This window comes from Chiloscyllium plagiosum, unplaced genomic scaffold, assembly GCF_037043375.1.
Source record: "Chiloscyllium plagiosum isolate Xiang-an unplaced genomic scaffold, Cpla_swu_hap1 HiC_scaffold_33, whole genome shotgun sequence".
Classification (NCBI taxonomy): Eukaryota; Metazoa; Chordata; class Chondrichthyes; order Orectolobiformes; family Hemiscylliidae; genus Chiloscyllium; species Chiloscyllium plagiosum.
In genome coordinates, this window is record NW_028270171.1 from 18,445,017 (window position 1) to 18,464,984 (window position 19,968).

At 41.5% G+C, this 19,968-nt stretch overlaps 1 protein-coding gene across 1 annotated transcript in view; it reads right to left on the reverse strand.

Annotated features, from left to right (window-relative positions):
* eif3l (eukaryotic translation initiation factor 3 subunit L) overlaps positions 1-14,705 on the reverse strand; it is a 32,069-nt gene extending 17,364 nt beyond the window's left edge. The window contains exons 1-6 of the mRNA XM_043679821.2: positions 14,552-14,705; positions 6,214-6,256; positions 4,897-5,107; positions 3,293-3,372; positions 2,743-2,804; positions 630-699 (exon numbers count right to left, since the gene is read on the reverse strand). Coding sequence (XP_043535756.1) covers positions 630-699; positions 2,743-2,804; positions 3,293-3,372; positions 4,897-5,107; positions 6,214-6,256; positions 14,552-14,584 — 499 coding nt within the window. The 5' untranslated portion in view covers positions 14,585-14,705. The remainder of the gene's footprint in view (positions 1-629; positions 700-2,742; positions 2,805-3,292; positions 3,373-4,896; positions 5,108-6,213; positions 6,257-14,551) is intronic.
* Between the last annotated feature and the right edge of the window lie 5,263 nt (positions 14,706-19,968).

Genomic DNA, 19,968 nt, shown 5'->3' on the forward strand with positions numbered 1-19,968 from the left:
CTCATTCCATACTCGTAGCACCCTCTGTGTGAAAGTTGTCCCTTAGGTCTCTTTTATATCTTTCCCGTCTCACCCAAAACCTATGCCCTCTAGTTCTGGACTCCCTGACCCCAGGGAAAAGACTTTGCCTATTTACCCTATCCATGCCCCTCATAATTTTGTAAACCTCTATAAGGTCACCACCCAGCCTCCGACGTCCCAGCCTGTTCAGCCTCCCCCTATAGCTCAAATAGTATACTTTAATTACTCCAACACAAAGAATGTGAATATTAATTCAGAATTGTGCTGCCCTGCTACTAAGCAAAATACCACAGATGTTGGAGATCTGTTCCAATGAAAGATCCAAAATGTTAGCTCCATTTCTCTCCACAGATGCTGCCTGACCAGAGTATTTCCAGCACTTCCTGTATCTATTTGAGCTTTTCTGTTAATATATCTTCAGCTCCTTGTTGTCCACCATGTTGACAACCTCTACTGAAGATTACGATTCAGTAATGACTGTATTCACAAGACTGTCTCCTCCCTATTCACTCTCTCTAACCATCCCCCTCACACATATAATTTTTGTGGAAGAAGCAGGTGCAAGTAAAAGCGAGAATAACGATTTTATTACAACAAAGTGTACTTACTCAGAATGTAGTTGAACAGATTGCAGTAATTGTAATAGGATTCAAACCTCTGCTCCAATGTAGGTCCTCCCTAGAAAGGAAAGGAAATGAAATGGAAACAGTGAGTATGACAGGAGTAGTTCCTAAATCATGTTTCTTGTAGTTTGCTCTGCTTAAAGTCCATCAGTGCTCTACTCAACAAACTTTTGACAAAGCAATACCAAACTACTGATTATAGTGCACTGTGCTGTGGAGTTTCAAAATAATTAATGTTAGCCTGCCATGGTTGCTCCATGGTCCAACCCGTCCATGTCAACCAGATATCCCAATCCAATCTAGTCCCACCTGCCAGCACCCGGCCCATGACCCTCCAAACCCTTCCTATTCATATATCCATCCAAATGCCTTTTAAATGTTGCAATTGTACCAGCAGTAGCAATGGCATAATGTGACAATACTATGGCTTTAAGAGGTTTATTTTATCCTGTTTTTTGAAATTAGGAAAAGTTGAGACAGAAGTTTTGAGCACTCTGCTCAAAGCCAAATCAAGTAAAGAGCATGTGAAGCTCTTTAAAATAAAATTGGAACAATAGAAGCATCTTGAATGGATGGGGTCAAGCTCCACAGAAACAGGATTTTTAGTTTTGGCTTTCAGCAGTTTCTGCAGTCTTGAAGCTGGATGTGGAAGCTCTTATTCCTCTCTCTGTTACAGCCAAAAGCTGGGGTTCTCTTCCTGCTGTTTAGAATTGCACGTGAGACAAACTATTTTAGTGAATTTGCTTTTGCCACATGTTTATGGGATTTTACTATATTGCACCAGTTAATCAGTAGTAGTTAATATTTGTTAAGCATTTTGATAGTTACAGTCGAACCAATTCTTTTCTTTTTACTTTGTCTGTATTTTAACTGTAGTGCAAATATAAGGTGCGCTTTGCTTAACGTCGAGTAGTTTGACCAATTGAATTGCATCTGGAATGCAATGCCCTACACTTACCTTTAAGGTAAGAAAAGATTAGGGTCTAGACTATCTTAATATATTTTGTGGGTGGTGGGAGTGGTCCGGTCCATAACAATCATAATGACTATTCTCCAATAAAATGAAGACAACACAGAATACAATGACCTGCACTCTCAGTAACTCAAGCCAAAACTTGTAGAAATCCTGAAATTACACTACAGAATTGGAAGGATATGTTGACTCATAAGGTTTTATCAAACTTTATTTTTACGGAATAGAGTAAGTGTTTGCTTTTTTTTACAAAAACTATTATTCATTCACGTGATATGGACATTGCTGGCAAGACCAGCATTTACTGGCATGAAGGTGGTGGCCTTCTTGTATTGCTGCAGTACTTGGCATGTAAGGACACTCTCAATTCTGTAAGGGAGTTCGTTCCAGGATTTTGGCACAACAACAGTAAAAGAACAGTAATATATTTCCAAGTCAGGATGTTGTGTGGCTTAGAGGGGAACTTGCAGATGATGGTCTTCCCACATATCTGCTCTCCTTGTCCTTCTTCGTGGAAGAGATCACGGATTTGGAAGCCTTCATGAGTTGCTGCAGTGTACTTTGTAGATGGTACACACTGCTGCCACTGAGAGTTACTGAAGTAGTGCATGTGGAAGACAGTGGTTGGTTGCACCAATCAGGTAGGCTGCTTAAAAATTTAAGATTTTGAAAAGCAAAATACAAGTCCAAGTCACTTCCAATACAGAAGACCAAAAAGTTCTAATTTTAGGTCAACGTTTTCCACTCAGAGGGTGGTACGTGTATGGAATGAGCTGCCAGAGGAAGTGGTGGAGGCTGGTACAATTGCAACATTTAAAAGGCATCTGGATGGGTATATGAATAGGAAGGGTTTGGAGGGATATGGGCCGGGTGCTGGCAGGTGGGTCTAGATTGGGTTGGGATATCTGGTCGGCATGGACGAGTTGGACCGAAGGGTCTGTTTCCATGCTGTACATCTCTATGACTCTAATACATTACATTTTAAATTAATCACTGGTATAAATATGAAAACTACAAAGGAAAAGCTGTGCAACCATAAGGATCGATGAAAAATAGCATGTAAAATGTTATACATTTAACATAGTTAAACTATTTGGCAAACAGAATGATGGAGTTCAGACTTACGCTGACTTTAGCATAAATGTGTCTGTAGTAGAGTTCCTTGTATAGAATGAGGAAGACAGCATCTGTAAAAGATCATTTTGGAAGGTAAACACACTACATTGAACTGGGGTATTTGTCCTATACCCCAGGTATGGTAAATTATTCAGCACATTAGAAGAGATCTACAATACACGAGATAAGCAATCTTCAAAATTTTTGAAAAGGTTATCCGTTCTTTTTTCTCCAAACACAAATTTCATCTCCTCTGCTGCTTAAACAGCAACCAAAAAACTTCTTAAAAAAATTATTCAAGTGGTGGGCATCTGGGGATTTACTTCTGTTTTTAAATATACAGGAGCAGACTAACACTGAGATTGTTAAGCTTGGAATTGTATGTTTGTAACATATATTGCTGTTAAATAAAACTTTATAAAAGCGTGTAAAGATTGAATTCCAGTTCTATCCACTGCCTGGCTTTCAGGAATGTTATTTTGTGGGCAGGGAGTCGTCTATGGAACAGTACATTAACCAAAGATTATCAAAAAGAACAAGCTGAAAACCCGAACACTACCATTTCGACATATGGATGCAATAGCTTCAGCCTCAGGCCAAGGGGAGTTTTTGAAGAACCTTTCCGTCAGTTTATTCCAGCTGAAGAAACAGGAGAATGAAAGAATTACTCAAGTAGTTTCCATCATTGTTTATATTGCTACCAAATCACTTTTACACCACAGATGATATCTCTTGCTGAATAGTTCTGTGCTGTTGGTTTTTAGTAACAGGTTAAATATGATTCTGAAAATTCTGGTTCAGTGCAGCAAAACACTTCTGCTCCTGTACTCAAATCTTCTTTCTATGAAGGCCAAGATACCATTTGTCTTCTTCACTGCCTGCTGCACTTGCAATGCTTATTTTTAGTGACTGGCATATAAGGACAGCCAGATCTCATTGCACCCTTTCCCGAAGTATCACCATTCAGGTCATAATCTGCCTTCCAGGTTTTGATCCCAAGCAAAATAACCTCACATACATCCACATTACACTTAATCTGCCATGTTTGCTCACTCACTCAAATTGTCCAAATCACACTGAAGCAACTCTGCATCCTCCTCACAGTTCACCCAGCTTTATGTCGTCTGCAATTTTGAAGAAATTATATTTAGTTCCCACATCTAAATCACTAATATATATTCAATAACTGGGGTCCAAGCCCTACTAGTCACTGGCTGCCACTTTTGGAAAATGACCCATTCAGTCTTACTATTTATTTCCTGTCTGCCAACCAGTTCTCTTACTAATGTCAGTACACTATACCCATGTCTCATGTGCTTTAATTTTACACATTAATCTCTTATGTGGGACCTTATCGAAAGCCTTCTGAAAGTCCAAGTAATTCACATCTGTTGGTTCCTCCTTATCAACTCTATTACTTATATCCTTGAAAAATTACAGTTAATTTGTCAAGCAATGTTATAGAGAGTCACTAAATAAATTCTTGCAGATAAGAGGCTGGCCTAAGAGGAGAGATTAAATAGAACAGGGCTAGTCTTTCTGGAATTTAGAATAAAGAGGTTACCTCAATGAAATGAAACAGATTCTTTACTGCACTTAATGGGGTAGATACAGAGAGGCTGTTTCATCTGACTTGAAAGTCTTGAATTAGGGATCCTCCTCTCAGGAAAAGGGCTGAGATATTTACTTCAGAGATAAGAGGAGAAATGCTTTCATTCAGTGTGAATCCTTAGTGTTCTCCACTCCAGACCTCTGCGAACATTCAGCTGCCAAGTATATTTTAGGCAAAGTTCAATATATTTTTGGATATGTGGATACAGTAGCATAGTGTTGATGGTACAGGTGGCCCAGTGGTTCATACAGTCTATTTCTTATGTCTTCATGTTCTAGGAACATAGAACTTATGGAGAGTATCTATTTAGTCCTTTGAGCTTACTCTGCCATTCAATAAAATCTGATCCGTTGCAATTTCAACTTTAATTTCTTGACTTCCCTCAATCTCCTGCAAAGCATGCATCAGAAGTAACAATGGACTGAAAACCAAACTAAGCCTTTTAACAAGAAGTGTGAAGGCAAGTTTGACAAATATTTCTCTTTATAAAACACATAGTTCTTTCATTTAGTGATCTACAAACATATGCAGTGAATGTTTACCATCAGTACCTGTTTTCATAGATATCCTGAATTTCATAAAGTTTCTGTTCAATGAGATCACTGGATACACGGTTAGATTGTAACTCATAAACCTTTTGGTCAATCAGATCAGTGACAGTTTTATGGAAGTACTGGATGAAATTTTTGATGACTTCCGGGATCACATGATACGTTTGCTGTTCATATTGACGTTCATATGCAAGGTCCTGCTTAGGGTCACCTGAGAAAATAAAAAACGATTGTTACAATAATTGACTCCCTTCCTAACATTCTTTCTCTCCTTCCACATAACTGAAGTACTACTGGTACTTCCTGGTATTTACCCAAATTAGGAATTTTAAACCACCACACATTTCAGCCAATAGAACAAAGATCAATAAAGCACAAGAACAGGCCGCTTTGGCCCTTCAAGCCTGCACTGACATATTTTGCCCTTCCACACTAAAACGGTCTTCATTTACAGAATCTGTATCCCTCTATTCCCTTCCTATTCACGTATTTGTCCAGATGTTTCTTGAATACTACTATTGTGTCTGCTTCCACCACCTCCTCTGGCAGCAGGTTCCAGGCACTCACCACTCTGTGTAAAAAACTTGCCTCACACATCTCTTTTAAACTCACCCCCCATCCTGCCCCTTGAACCTGTATCCCCTAGTAATTGACTCCTCTCCCCCGGGAAAAAGCCGCATACTTTCCACTCTATCCATTTGCATATTGTTAATTCGGTTTCTCTCTCCAACAACACTGCCTGGCATGCTGTTTTTTTTAAAATTTATTCATGAGTTGTGAAGCAAAGCCAACATTTACTGCCCACATTTGCACTAAGGGCTGTGGCTGAATTCTCCTTTCTACACCTTTAGCATTGAAGGTAATTGTAAGCCAAGACATACTGGATGCCTACTCTAAGATTACCCAGGAGTACAGGCACTATATTGGGTGATATACCTATTTACTTGGCCAGCCATGCCCCCTTCTTCCCATGCCTAAAATAGTTACACTGAAGGAAAGTGTGCCCCTCCAGATTGCAGGCTATTTACAACAAAACAGCCCCAGGGACTCCTGAAACATTTGTGCAAGGCAAGGCCTAGCTGTTAAAATCAGCAAGGCCTAACATCACATTGGGGTTCATGCACAAGATAGCTGCCCTGACTCCCCAATCCCTATTTCTTTAAAATGAGGGCCAATGTGACCAATTCACTGTTTCACTCACTCAGCTCGGCTGTCCCTTTAGTTCAAGCCAATAATCACAATCAGTTACAGACTCTCATGTGTTGGCATGTTTACAGTATCTAAGCCAGCACACCAAACAATAAATATGAGATTTACCTGTATGGAGGTCATAATCAGCGTTGTAGGCATATGGATCATACTGTGGACAGAAGTGAAGACAATTTAGCATCAATGATGCAAACATAAAACAAGTGGCAAAAGTTAGGAAAAGTGCAGACACTTTTCAGGCAAGACAAATCACATGTGCAGTAAAACCAAAATTATGTAAAAGTAACCACTCCACTACCATCATTTTCTCCTGTCAAAGTTGCCACAGTCCTAATTTCTCATTACAGCGACAAGATTGGTGATGGCTTAACCCAATGGTCATCACATTTCAAACATGGGGATAGGTTGAGATGGAGAATACTTCATGGTAACCTCAGCCAGTGGGGAACTACACTGTTGACATCACAAGCTGGGTATTCAGCCAACTAAGCTGACCAACCCCCTTTTATCTATTAAATACCAAGTGATACAAAGCACTTTACAATAACCTTGTGCAACGCAGCATTATGCACAGGATCAGCGGCAAGGAGAAATTTCAAGACAGCAGCAAAATTAGAGAGACATTGTTGAGTTGGTCTATGTCAGTGCTCATGCTCACAACAGGTTTCCTCTCATTTTATTTCACCGAACAAGAGCAGAACTGGAAATAATTTATGTAACTAAGAGAGTTTAAGCAAATACAGACACAGGGAAATTGGGGAAAAGTAGAGTTGGAGGGGGAGCAGAAGAATGAAGAAATGGTCAGGATAAAATGGAAAGCAGGAGAGGTTAGACGACAAAAGGCTCTTAACCTGATTTATTCATTCTGTTTCTCTCTGCACAGATGCTGCCTGGCATTTATTCATGAGCTGTGAGGGAAAGCCAGCATTTACTGCTCATCTCTAACTGCTTTTGAATGATCATGTGAGCTGCCCTTTTGCAATGCTGCAGCGCTTCGGACGTAGGGATACACACAGTGCTGTAAGGAACAGACTTCCAAGGGTTTTTACTCAACAACAGGGAGGAATGGCGATATAGTCCCAAATACAAATGGTGTCTCGCTGGTAGATGGTGATATTCCCATTCATCTGCTGCCCTTGTCCTCTGACATGGTAGAGGTTGACGTTTACAGGGTTCAGTCAAGAAGCCTTGCCGAGTTATTCCTTTCCCAGCATCTGTAGCAATTTGCTTTTGTATTTGTGTTGAACTCACTGTCGCTTTTAGTCATACAGACGCACAGCATGGAAATAGACCCTTCAGTCCAACCTGTCCATGCCAACCAGATATCCTAAACTAATCTAGACCCATGTGCCAGCATTTGACCCATATCCCTCTAATCTTTTACTATTCATGGACCCATCCAGATACCTTTTAAATGCTGTAATTGTAACAGCCTCCACCACTTCCTCTGGCAGCTCATTCCATAAATGCACCAGCCTCTGCGTGAGAAGGTTGCTCCTTAGGACCCTTTTAAATCATTCCCTTCTCAACCTAAACCTATGCTCTCCAGTTCTGGACTCCCCCAACCCTTATCAATTTACCCTTTCCATGCCTCCCATGATTTTATTAACCTCTATAAAGTCACCCCTCAGCCTCTGACACTCCATAGAAAACAGCCTCAGCCTATTCAGCCTCACCCTATAGCTCAAACCCTCCAATGCTGGAAACATCCTCATAAATCTTTTCTGAACCCTTTCAAATTTCACAATATCCTTCCTATAGAACATCCAGGAAAATTGCACCACATGGAAGTTCTATTCTCCCTTCAGCCAAGATTTCTGTCTCTTGTTCATCTTCAATGCTTTCTGTTTCCTCCTTGTGTCTCTGATCAGGTATTTACCAAAACTCACTTTCTCAGCTACATTTCTTTTCTCAGCTTTGATTCCCTCTTAAATGGAGTCAAAAAATGTAGTGTTGGAAAAGCACAGCCAGTCAGGCAGCATCCAAGAAACAGGAGGATCGACGTTTCGAGCATAAGATCTTCATTCCTGATGAAGAGCTTATGCTGAAACATCGATTTTCCTGCTCCTCGGATGATGCCTGACTGGCTGTGCTTTTCCAACACCACACCTTTTGACTCTGATCTCCAGTCTTCACCTTCTCCAACTGGAGTCCAACTGAGACTCTTAGCTTTGTGTCAGGTGTTGTGAAAAGTGCTTTCTAAACGCAAGTGTTCCTTTCAAAGAAAAATTTGAATTTAATGCTTCGGACAAATTAAACACATTGAATGTCTGCCCATAAAACATGAAGGGGTTCACAAGGTGGAGGTGGAGAAGTTGTTTCCATGACTGATGAAGTCCACACAAGGGTGCAGCAACAAATGACATTAAAATAAGATTCTTTAATATTGGCAGCGTGAAACTCAGAAACAGATAGTATTAATGTATTTGAAGTGAAGCTTGAGGCATACAGCAGTCTAAGGGCAAGAGGAGAAAACCACGTGGAAAGAAGCTCTTCCAAAATACAAACACTAGCATAGACGTGCTGGGCTGAACACATTGTTCTGTGCCAGGAAAAAACTCCCACCCAAAAAAGATAATTTATCCTCAATTTCTTTCCAAGTTTCACAATGTGAGATTGCAGTCCCTCTTTCGTTATTTGAAGGGGCTGCTCCTCAACCTCTGGCTCCATAATCAGTTCCACGCTCTTGATCAACTGTGACAGGTGATTGGGAAAACCAGAGGACCTCGTTGTTGTTGTTTCTGACCAAGCTGGCTACCTACAGGATCCATGTTACACATTGTCTGTGGGAGTGGTCATGCTGGGTATCTGTTTCTGCTCCAGAGTTTTGGCCATATTCAAGAAAAGTAGCACATTGTGTTCATCTTAAGAATTGCAGAGCATGGAATGTAACAGGGACACGGTGACAATTCTTCTTCATTTTATAAGTTCCCTCTAAATTCTTATCAGTCTTTTGTCTGACGGAATTTTGTTTGAGCTTTGCCCGGAGTTCTACCAACTGAGACACAGTTGACACTACAATCGTAGTGATTAAAGCACAGGAGATTGAAGGAAGTACAGTAAACCTCCAGAATCCAGTACGCACAGACAATGGGAAGTGCAGGTTACAGGAATCTGTTGGTTGCACGAGAAATACTAACAGTGGCTGGGAGAACTCAACTCGTCACTGCCACAAGATTAATGTGCGTTCTAAAAACTAGTGGCCAGGACCGCTCTTAAATACAAGGTTTTAATCAAAAGTAGAGAGAGAAACCAAACAAACAATCAGTTCCCAGAGCAATGAGAAGGTTACAATTCTGATTTAGCCTTTTAATCTCAGACCGTTGTATTATGGGAGAACTACTGCATGTAGTAGGGAGGTGCCTTTCTGACTGCCAGTTGCCCAAGAATTCCAGATAGCTAGGTATTAGATAACAGGGACATTACTATACATGCAAATCAGCGTCACAGGAGAACTGTTAGGGCTCCAGGTCATTGGACCTGTTGTCAGCTCTCTCCAGCACTTCCGTAAACCACGTCCAAAAAAACACACTTCCTCCACCACCAACACTCAATAGCAGAGTGTATCTTGCTTTGCTACACTGCAGAAATGCACCAAGGTTCCTTAGGCAGCACTTTCCCAACCTATGACCACCACCATCAGAAGGACAAGAACACAGGATACATGGGAACACCACCACCTGCAAGTTTTCCTCCAAGCCATATATCATCATGATTTGGAAATATTTCAGTGCCAGTGGACCAAAGCCCTGAAACTCTATGACAGAACTGTGGGTGTGCCTATACAAAATAAACTGCAGGGGTTCAAGAATACAGCCTGCCATCACTTTCCCCAGTGCGACAAGGAATGGGCAATAAATGTTGGCTCAGCTTGCAACACCCCAATCCCATGAATGAACTAATGTCAGAGCACACCCCTCATTGTAGTTCCATATAAAATATATTATTCATACTGATACATAAGGAAATCCCAGTCCAAGGTTCAACCCAAAATAAAATGAAAAATTTGCAAGACCTTCCTACAAGACTTGCAGTCATGAAAGTTCTTATCCTGAGATCAACTGGCACCCACAAAAAACCTGCCCAGTTCTTTCTCATTGAATTTCTTTTACCTGTTATTCTGCACTGATATTTAAATTGCAATCCCCCATTGAAGCTAAATTTCCTCTCCTGACAAATGAGAAAATCAAGAGATAGCCCGAAAGAGGTATTTATAATTATCAAAGGTTTTGATTAGAACAGATATAGAAAAGATGCTGCTATCACGTCTGGAGAAGACTAGAAACAGGAGTAGAGTGGTGCTGGAAAAGCACAGGTCAGGCAGCATCCGAGAAGGGCTTTTGCTCAAAACGTCGATTTTCCTACTCCTTGGATGCTGCCTGACCTACTGTGCTTTTCCAGCACCACTCTAATCTAGACTCCGGTTTACAGCATCTGCAGTCCTTGTTTTTACCTAGAAACAGGAGTAGGCCATTCAGTTCATCAAGGTCCCACCATTCAATGAGATCACAGTTGATCTATGGCCAACTCAATGTACGTTCCTTTCACCCATATCCCTTAATACTATTACTTAACACAAGTTTATTTATCTCAGATTTAAGATTAACAACTGATCCAACTTTCACTGCCAGTCTTGGAAGATAATTCTAAATATCTACCACCCTTTTTGTGTAAGAGTGCTTCCTAACATCTCTCTGGAACAGTCTGGACCTAATTCTCAAGTTATGCCCCCTCGTTCTAGAATCCTCTACCACTGGTTTATTTTCATCCACCCTGCCTTTTCCTATTAATTTCTTGAAGATTTCACCACCTTGTCTATCTATGACTCCACTTTCAAGGAGCTAGGTACCTGCACCCCTAGGTCTTTTTGTTTGGCACACTCCTCAGGGCCCTATTATTAACTGTATAATTCCTGCCTTATCAAGATGGAACACCTCACATTTATCTCTAAATTAAATTCCATTTGTCAATCCTTGGTACATAGGCCTTTTTGATCAAGGTCCCACTGTACTGAGATAACCTTCTTCACCGTCATAGAAATGTACAACACGAAAACAGACCCTTCGGTACAACTCGCCCATGCTGAGCAGATCTCCCAACCTAATCTAGTCCCACTTGCCAGCACCCGACCCATATCCCTCCAAACCCTTCCTATTCATATACCCATCCAGATGTCTTTTAATTATTGCAATTGTACCAGCTTCCACCACTTCCTCTGGCAGCTCATTCCATACCGCCTGCTACGTGAAAAGGTTGCTCCTTAGGTCCTTTTATATCTTTCCCCTCTGACCCTAAACCTATGCCCTCTAGTTCTGGACTCCCCCATGCCAGGGAAGAGACTTTGTCTATTTATCCTATCCATGCCCCTCATGATTTTATAAACCTCTGTGAGGTCACCCATCAGCCTCCAACACTCCAGGGAAAACGGCCCCAGCTTATTCAGCCTCTTCCTGTAGCTCAAATCCTCCAATCCTGGCAACATCCTTGTAAATCTTTTCTGAACCCTTTCAAGTTTCACAGCAGATAGGAAGGAGACCAGAATTGCACGCAATATTCCAAAAGTCGCCTAACCAACGTCCTGTACAGCTGCAACATGACCTCCCAACTCCTGTACTCAATACGCTGACCAATAAAGGAAAGCATACCAAACACCTTCTTCACTATCCTATCTACCTGTGACACTACCTTCAAGAAGCTATGAATCTGCACTCCAAGGTTTTTTTGTTCAGCAACACTCCCTGGGACCTTACCATTAAGAGTATATGTTCTGCTCTGATTTGCTTTTCCAAAATGCAGCACCTCGCATTTATCCAAATTAACCTCTATCTGCCACTCCTCAGCCCATTGGCCCATCTGACTAAGATCCCATTGTAATCTGAGATAACCTTCTTCGCTGTCCACTACACCTCCAATTTTGGTGTCATCTGTAAACTTACTAACTATACCTCCTACATCCATGTCCAAATCATTTAAATAAATGATGAAAAGTAGAGGGCCCAGCACAGATCCTTGAGGCACACCACTGGTCACAGGCCTCCAGTCTGAAAAATAACCCTCCACCACCACCCTCCGTCTTCTACCTTGGAGCCAGTTCGGTATCCAAATGGCTAGTTCTCCCTGTATTCCATGAGATCTAACCTTGCTAACCAGTCTCCCATGGGGAACCTTGTCGAATGCTTTACTGAAGTCCACATAGATCACGTCCAACACTCTGCCTTTATCAATCCTCTCTGTTACTTTTTCAAAAAAAGGTCAGTCAAGTTCATGAGACATGCTTTCCCACGCACAAAGCCATGCTGACTATCCCTAATCAGTCCGTGTCTTTCCAAATACGTGTAAATCCTGTTCCTCAGGATTCCCTCCAACAACTTGCCCACCACCGACATCAGGCTCACCAGTCTATAGTTCCCTGGCTTGTCCTTACCCCCCTTCTTAAATAGTGATAGCACGTTAGCCATGCTCCAGTCTTTTGGCACCTCACCTGTGACTATCGATGATACAAATACCTCAGCAAGAAGCCCAGCAATCACTTCCCTAGCTTCCCACAGAGTTCCAGGGTACACCTGATCAGGTCTTGGGGATTTATCCACTTTTATGTGTTTCAAGACATTCAGCACTTCCTCCTCTGTAATATGGACATTTTTCAAGATGTCACTACCTATTTCCCCATATTCTATATCTTTCATGTCCTTCTCCACAGTAAACACTGATGCAAAATACTCATTTAGTATCTCCCCGATCTCCTGTGGCTCCACACAAAGACAGCCATGCTCATCTTTGAGGGGCCCCATTTGCTCCCTAGTTACGCTTTTGTCCTTAATGTATTTGTAAAAACCTTTTTGATTCTCCTTAGCCCTATTGCCAAAGTTATCTCATGTCCCCTTTTTGCCCTCCTGATTTCCCTCTTAAGTGCACTCCTACTGCCTTTATATTCTAACGATTCACTTGATCACTCCTGTCTATATCTTATATATGCTTCCTTCTTTTTCTTAACTAAACCCTCAATTTCTCTAGTCCTCCAGCATTCCCTACACCTACCAGCCTTTCCTTTCACCCTTACTGGAATATACTGTCTCTGGACTCTCATTATCTCATTTCTGAAGGCTTCCCATTTTCCAGCCGTCCCTTTACCTGCAAACCCAATTAGCTTTTGAAAGTTTTTGCCTAATACCATCAAAATTAATCTTCCTCCAATTTAGAACTTCAACTGTTAGATCTGATCTATCCTTTTCCATCACTATTTTAAAACTAATAGAATTATGGTCACTGGCCCCAAAGTTCTATTAGTTTTAAAATAGTGACGGAAAAGGGTAGACAAGATCTAAAAGTTGAAGTTCTAAATTGGAGGAAGGCTAACACTGTCCACTGCACCACCAATTTTGGTGTCATCTGCAAACTTACTAACCATGCCTTCTATATTTACATCCAAACCTCTCCTCATGACTTAACCCCTGAAGATTAAAACAACGTCAGGCTGCAAATGGAAGATAGCCACTCATAATAATCACAATAACGCAACAAGGATTTCAAGAAAAATTGCTTTCCCCAGAGAGTGACATTTGATCATTACAGTATGAAGTAATCCCACAAATGTATAAAATTAATCCATTAAAAAGCATTGGAATTTTTAACCTTCTCTGGTAAATGCAAAGTCTAAGTGAAGGGTCAAAGCCCATGTTGCACAACCTTAAATCTAAAGAAAATTGGAAAAACAGTTGAGATAATTAAACTGAAGTAATGTTAAGGTTCAACTTAAAAGATTGTAGATTGTACAGGAAAAGACGGAGATGGTAAGCAGTTCCACAGCTTTGAGATCCAGTAATAGATTGGGATAGAATAATAAGCATTTCTATGATATGCATTATGCTTCAAGGCAGATGCTTGGTTCGTTTGTTTGCTGATGCTTGATCCTGGATCCGTTTTCTAGGCAGTTTTGTCAGTAGTAGGTTGCCATTGCCTTCCAAACTCAGGGACACGGCATGGAGGAAGGTACCAAGTGTACTTTAACTGGAAAGGGAATCGAATGTGCAATGTTGGTGCTATTCTGAACCAGACACTAGCCACCCAGCCAACTGGGCTAACCAGTCTCCAGTTCGCCTTGGACTCCAAAATAAAGTTGCATTCCTCTGCGTGAGCTCAAAAACAAAGGTTAACATTCCTGTACAGTTCTGAGGGAGCATTGTACTGTCCGATCCAGAGTGAGGTTCAATCAAGGTCCCATTTACTTGCCCAGTTGGACGTAAAAGATCCTATTTCAAACAGATGGAGATTCTGAATCCACTAGAAAGAATAAATCAGTACAATATTTTAAAGATAACACTAAGTTTTAATGGGAAGGGGGTTGTTTGGTAAATTGAGGCTCCTTTGGGCCTCAGGCTGCAGGAACCATGTGTTTGTGACATTAACGAAACAGCAAAATATCACTCGACCGTCGCCGCAAACTCACCTCCGTCCCATAATCATCCGCAAAAGCCGACATCTCCCTCTCGGTTTCTCTCTTTCTGCAAAACTATTTTACTTTTTTTTAAAAAAGAGAAACTCGATTTTCCCGCAGACAGAAGAGAACACAACCAACCGGCCTTTCGTGTTCCACAGAAAAGGTTCCCCCGCGCAGCACAAGTGCCAAAGAACAGTTCCTCTTCACAAAGTCTTTGCAGCCACAATGCAATGCTGTCTTAAAGGAAAATGCTTCAGTTCCCTTAAATGATATCTTATTTATTATTGCTATCTATTATATATTATATATTATACCTTAGATATTTATTCTTCCTCTTATTTTTCCATCTCAGTAGGATGTTTACTTTTATTCATGGGATGTGGAAGCACAGGCCAGCATCTATCCCTAATTGCCAGAGAGAAGGTGATATTGAGCTGCCTTTTCAACCTTTTTCAGCCCTCGGAGTAGAGGGATACCCACAGTTCTAAAAGACCCTGTAATGTTATTTCAATAAGGAAGAGCAGCAGAGTTCTCCCCACTTTTGACCAAAGGTCACAGAAATGGTGTGAACATAGGAGGTTATTATGTTTGCAGATGACACCAAAATTGGAGGTGTAGTGGACAACGAAGAAGGTTACCTCAGAGTACAACAGGATCTTCGTCTGATGGGCCAGTGTGCCGAGGAGTGGCAGGTGGAGGTTAATTTAGAATAAATGTGAGGTCCTGCATTTTGGAAAGGAAAATCAGGACAGGACTTATACACTTTATGGTAAGGTCCTGGGAAGTGATGCTGAACAAAGAGACCTTGGAGTGCAGGTTCATAGCTCCTTGAAAGTGGAGTTGCAACTAGACAGGATAGTGAAGAAGGTATTGGGAGTTAATGTTACAGCTGTCACAGGATTTTGGTTAGGCCATTTTTTGAATACTGTATTCAATTTGGTCTCCCTGCTAAAGGAAGGTTGTTGTGAGACTTGAAAAGGTTCAGAAAAGATCTACAAGGGTGTTGCCAGGGTGGAGGGTTTGAACTATAGGGAGAGGCCGAATCGGCTGAAGCTATTTTCCAGAGCATCAGAGGCCAAGGGATGACCTTACAGAAGTCTATAAAATCATGAGGGGCATTGATAGGATGAATAGCCAAGGACTTTTCCCCAGGAGAGGGGAGTCCAAACCTAGAGGGACTGGGTTTAAGGTGAGAGGGGAAAGATTTAAAAGGAACCTAAGCGGCAACGTTTTTAATCCGAGGGTATGGAATGAGGAAGTGGTGGAAGCTGGTACAATGACATCATTTAAAAGGCATCTGGATGGGTACATGAATAGGAAGGTTATAGAGGGATATGGACTAGATTAATTTAGGATATCTGGTCGTCATGGACGAATTGGACTAAAAGGTCTGTTCCATGCTGTATATCTCTGTGATTCTCTGACTCGGCAAAGGTGCCACCTGCCTGGGCACTTCCAGCATTTTATGAACATACAAAATAGGAGCAGAATTAGGCCATTCGGCCCCTTAGTCTGCTTCACCATTCAATGAGAGCATGGCTGATCTGTTTATGCTTTGAATTCCACATTCCAATCTACACTCAATAACCTTTGATTCCCTTGACTAACAAGAATTTCCTATATCAACTTTAAAGGTATTCATTGATTAAAAAAAAAGAACTGCATATATGGCAAATCAGGACCAAATACAGAAATTGCTGGACAAACTCAGCATGTCTGGCAGCATCTGCAGAGAGAAAGCAGAACTAACATTTTGGGTTTAGTGACCATTCTTCAGAATGGCAAGTATAATTGTTAATTATTTTAAAATACAAATAGATCCATTATTTATTTTTGGTAACACTTTGAGATATTTTTACAATATTAATTGTGAGGTACCAATATAAACTAAAAGAATTGCCAATTGACCTGACATGTGCGATCTTCACATGAATTGGTGCCATTTGGCACTGGGTCAAACTCAACCCATTCACAAACTGGGTGCTACTGTGGCAGACTGACCACAGTCCACAAAAATACTGAATAGTATCTATACTATAGAGCACACATGACAGCTCAAAGCACCTTACAAAGAAATACTTTTGAATAGCACTAGCTGTTATAATGTAGGAAACACAGAGGCCAACTTGCAGGTAGCAAATTTCTGTAGTTTCTTACAGTCCTGGACAGAGCAGTTGCCATATCAAGACATTATGCACCTGGATAGAATGCTTTCTGTGGTGCATCTGTAAAGGTTGGTGATGGTCCTAATTGATATGTCGAATCTCCTAAGCCTCCTGAAGAAGATGAAGTATTGTTGTGCCTTCTTGACCATTGCATTTATGCGAGAGGTCCAAGACAGACTATTGGTTGTCATCAATCCTAGGAACTGGATGCTGTTGACTCTCTCCATTTCAGTTCTGTTGATGTAAATAGGGGCATAGAGTCATAGAGATGTACAGCAAGGAAACAACCCTTCGGTCAAACCTGTCCATGCTGACCAGATATCCCAACCCAATCTAGTCATCTGCCAGTACCCGGTCCATATCCCTCCAAACCCTTCCTATTAATATACCCATCCAAATGCCTCTTAAATGTTGCAATTGTACCAGCCTCCACCACAACCTCTGGCAGCTCATTCCATACACGTACCACCATCTGCGTGAAACCGTTGTCCCTTAGGTCTTTTTTATATCTTTCCCCTCTCACCCTAAACCTATGCCCGCTAGTTCTGGACTCCCTGACCCCAGGGAAAAGGCTTTGTCTATTTATCCTATGCATGCCCTTCATAATTTTGTAAACCTCTGTAAGGTCTCCCCTCAGCCTCCAACGGTCCAGGGAAAACAGCCCCAGCCTGTTCAGCCTCTCCCTGTAGCTCAGATCATCCAACCCTGGCAACATCCTTGTAAATCTTTTCTGAACCCTTTCAAGTTTCACAACATCTTTCCGACAGGAAGGAGACCAGAATTGCACGCAATATTCCAAAAGTCGCCTAACCAGTGTCCTGTACAGCCGCAACATGACTTCCAACTCCTGTACTCAATACTCTGACCAATAAAGGAAAGCATACCAAACGCCTCCTTCACTATCCTATCTACCTGCTACTCCACTTTCAAGGAGCTATGAACCTGCACTCCAAGGTCTCTTTGTTCAGCAACACTCCCTAGCACCTTACCATTAAGTGTATAAGTCCTGCTAAGATTTGCTTTCCCAAAATGCTGCACCTCACATTTATCTGAATTAAACTCCATCTGCCACTTTTCAGCCCATTGGCCCATCTGGTCTAGATCCTGTTGTAATCTGAGGTAACCCTCTTCGCTGTCCACTACACCTCCAATTTTGGTGTCATCTGCAAACTTACTAACTGTACCTCTTATGCTCGCATCCAAATCATTTATGTAAATGACTAAAAGTAGAGGGCCCAGCATCGATCCTTGTGGCACTCCACTGGTCACAGGCCTCCAGTCTGAAAAACAACCCTCCACCACCACCCTCTGATTTCTACCTTTGAGCCAGTTCTGTATCCAAATGGCTAGTTCTCCCTGTATTCCGTGAGATCTAACCTTGCTAATCAGTCTCCCATGGGGAACCTTGTCGAATGCCTTACTGAAGTCCATATAGATCACATCTACTGCTCTGCCCTCATCAATCATCTTTGTTACTTCTTCAAAAACTCAATCAAGTTTGTGAGACATGATTTCCCATGCACAAAGCTATGTTGACTATCCCTAATCAGTCCTTGCCTTTCCAAATACATGTACATCCTGTCCCTCCGAATTCCCTCCAACAACTTGCCCACCACTGAGATCAGGCTCACCGGTCTATAGTTACCTGGCTTGTGTTTACCACCCTTCTTAAACAGTGGCACCACGTTTGCCAACCTTCAGTCTTCCAGCACCTCACCTGTGACTATCGATGTACAAATATCTCAGCAAGAGGCCCAGCAATCACTTCTCTAGCTTCCCACAGAGTTCTCAGGTACACCTGATCAGGTCCTGGGGATTTATCCACTTTTAGCCGTTTCAAGACATCCAGCACTTCCTCCTCTGTAATGTCTTCCTCTTTTCTTCCTGAAGCTAATGATCAGTTGTTTTGTTTTGCTGACATTGAGAGAGAGATTGTCATCATTGCACCACGATACCAAGCACTCTATGTCCATCCTGTATCCTATATGCTGAATTATATTCTGTAAAAGGAGCACACTCAATCATATCATGTCTGCGGCGGGCAGAGTGAATGTTTGGGTAATGGCCATGGTGATTATGAAGCATATAATTTGTCCTGGATGGTGTCAATTTTCTTGCATCTCATTGGCACTGCATTTATTCGGACAGGTGGAGAGTGTCCCATCATATTCTTAACTTGTGTCTTGTGGATGGGGACTCAAGTGATGAGATAGTTGCCTTAGGAAAACCAGCCTTTGACTTGCTCTTTAGCCACAATATTTAGGTGGGCTGGTCCAGTTTCTAATCAATGGTGACCTACAAGATGTTGGTGTTCTTGTCACTAATGTAAATGTGAGATTCTTCAGACTCATCTTTACACAGATGGTAATTTACTGGTGCTTGTGTAGTGCAAATATTGTTTGTTATTTGTCAGCCCAAGTTGGGTAGCCTGGGATAGTGGGTGCAGCTGTGCCAAAATTGCACCTTATACTGTGATCATTTGGAGTTGCCGGTGTTGGACTGGGGTGTACAAAGTTTAAAATCACACAACATCAGGTTTTTTTGGTAAATATTTTTGTTGAGAAAAAGATTTTGAACTTTTTACAAAATTATAAAATTACTACAAAATGGTATAACAATCTTATAATATAACAACAATAACAGTAAACAAACTACTACTGTACTCCACAAACAATTGAGAAGAAAAAAAAGAATAGAGTTAAAAAACCTACACAAACTACAATTCAATAAATAATTAAATCAAAAGAAAAGAAACTAAATTAAACCGAGTTGAACCAAGGCAAATTAAATTAAATTAAGTTACAATACTCAGTGCAGTCCCACCAAAGCTCCCCATCACCAGGAGTATCAGTTGGCATACCTGTATTTGTTCAGAATTCCTCCTCCCAGGGGCTTCGGCCCGCCAGACATAGTCCTCATGACCACACAAAGATCCTGACCAAATCTTGTCTATATAATTCAGAAAGGGCTGCCACTTCCTATAAAAAAGTTCCATTTTCTAGTGCACCATACTTGTAAGGAAGTCCGGGGGATATGCTCCATAACTAATCTACACCACCCTGAGAGTTCCGAGGTATTCTCTGACATCCAGCTCATCAGAATGTTCTTCCTTGCACAAATGAAGGAATATTAAACAGTTTCTTCCCATCCGCGTCCAAAGAGGAGAGATTCGGCAAACCCAAGAGGAGGGACACCGGGTCTACCTTGACCTCGGTTCCCAAGACCCCTTCCAAAACACTCACTATAGCACCCCAATACTTA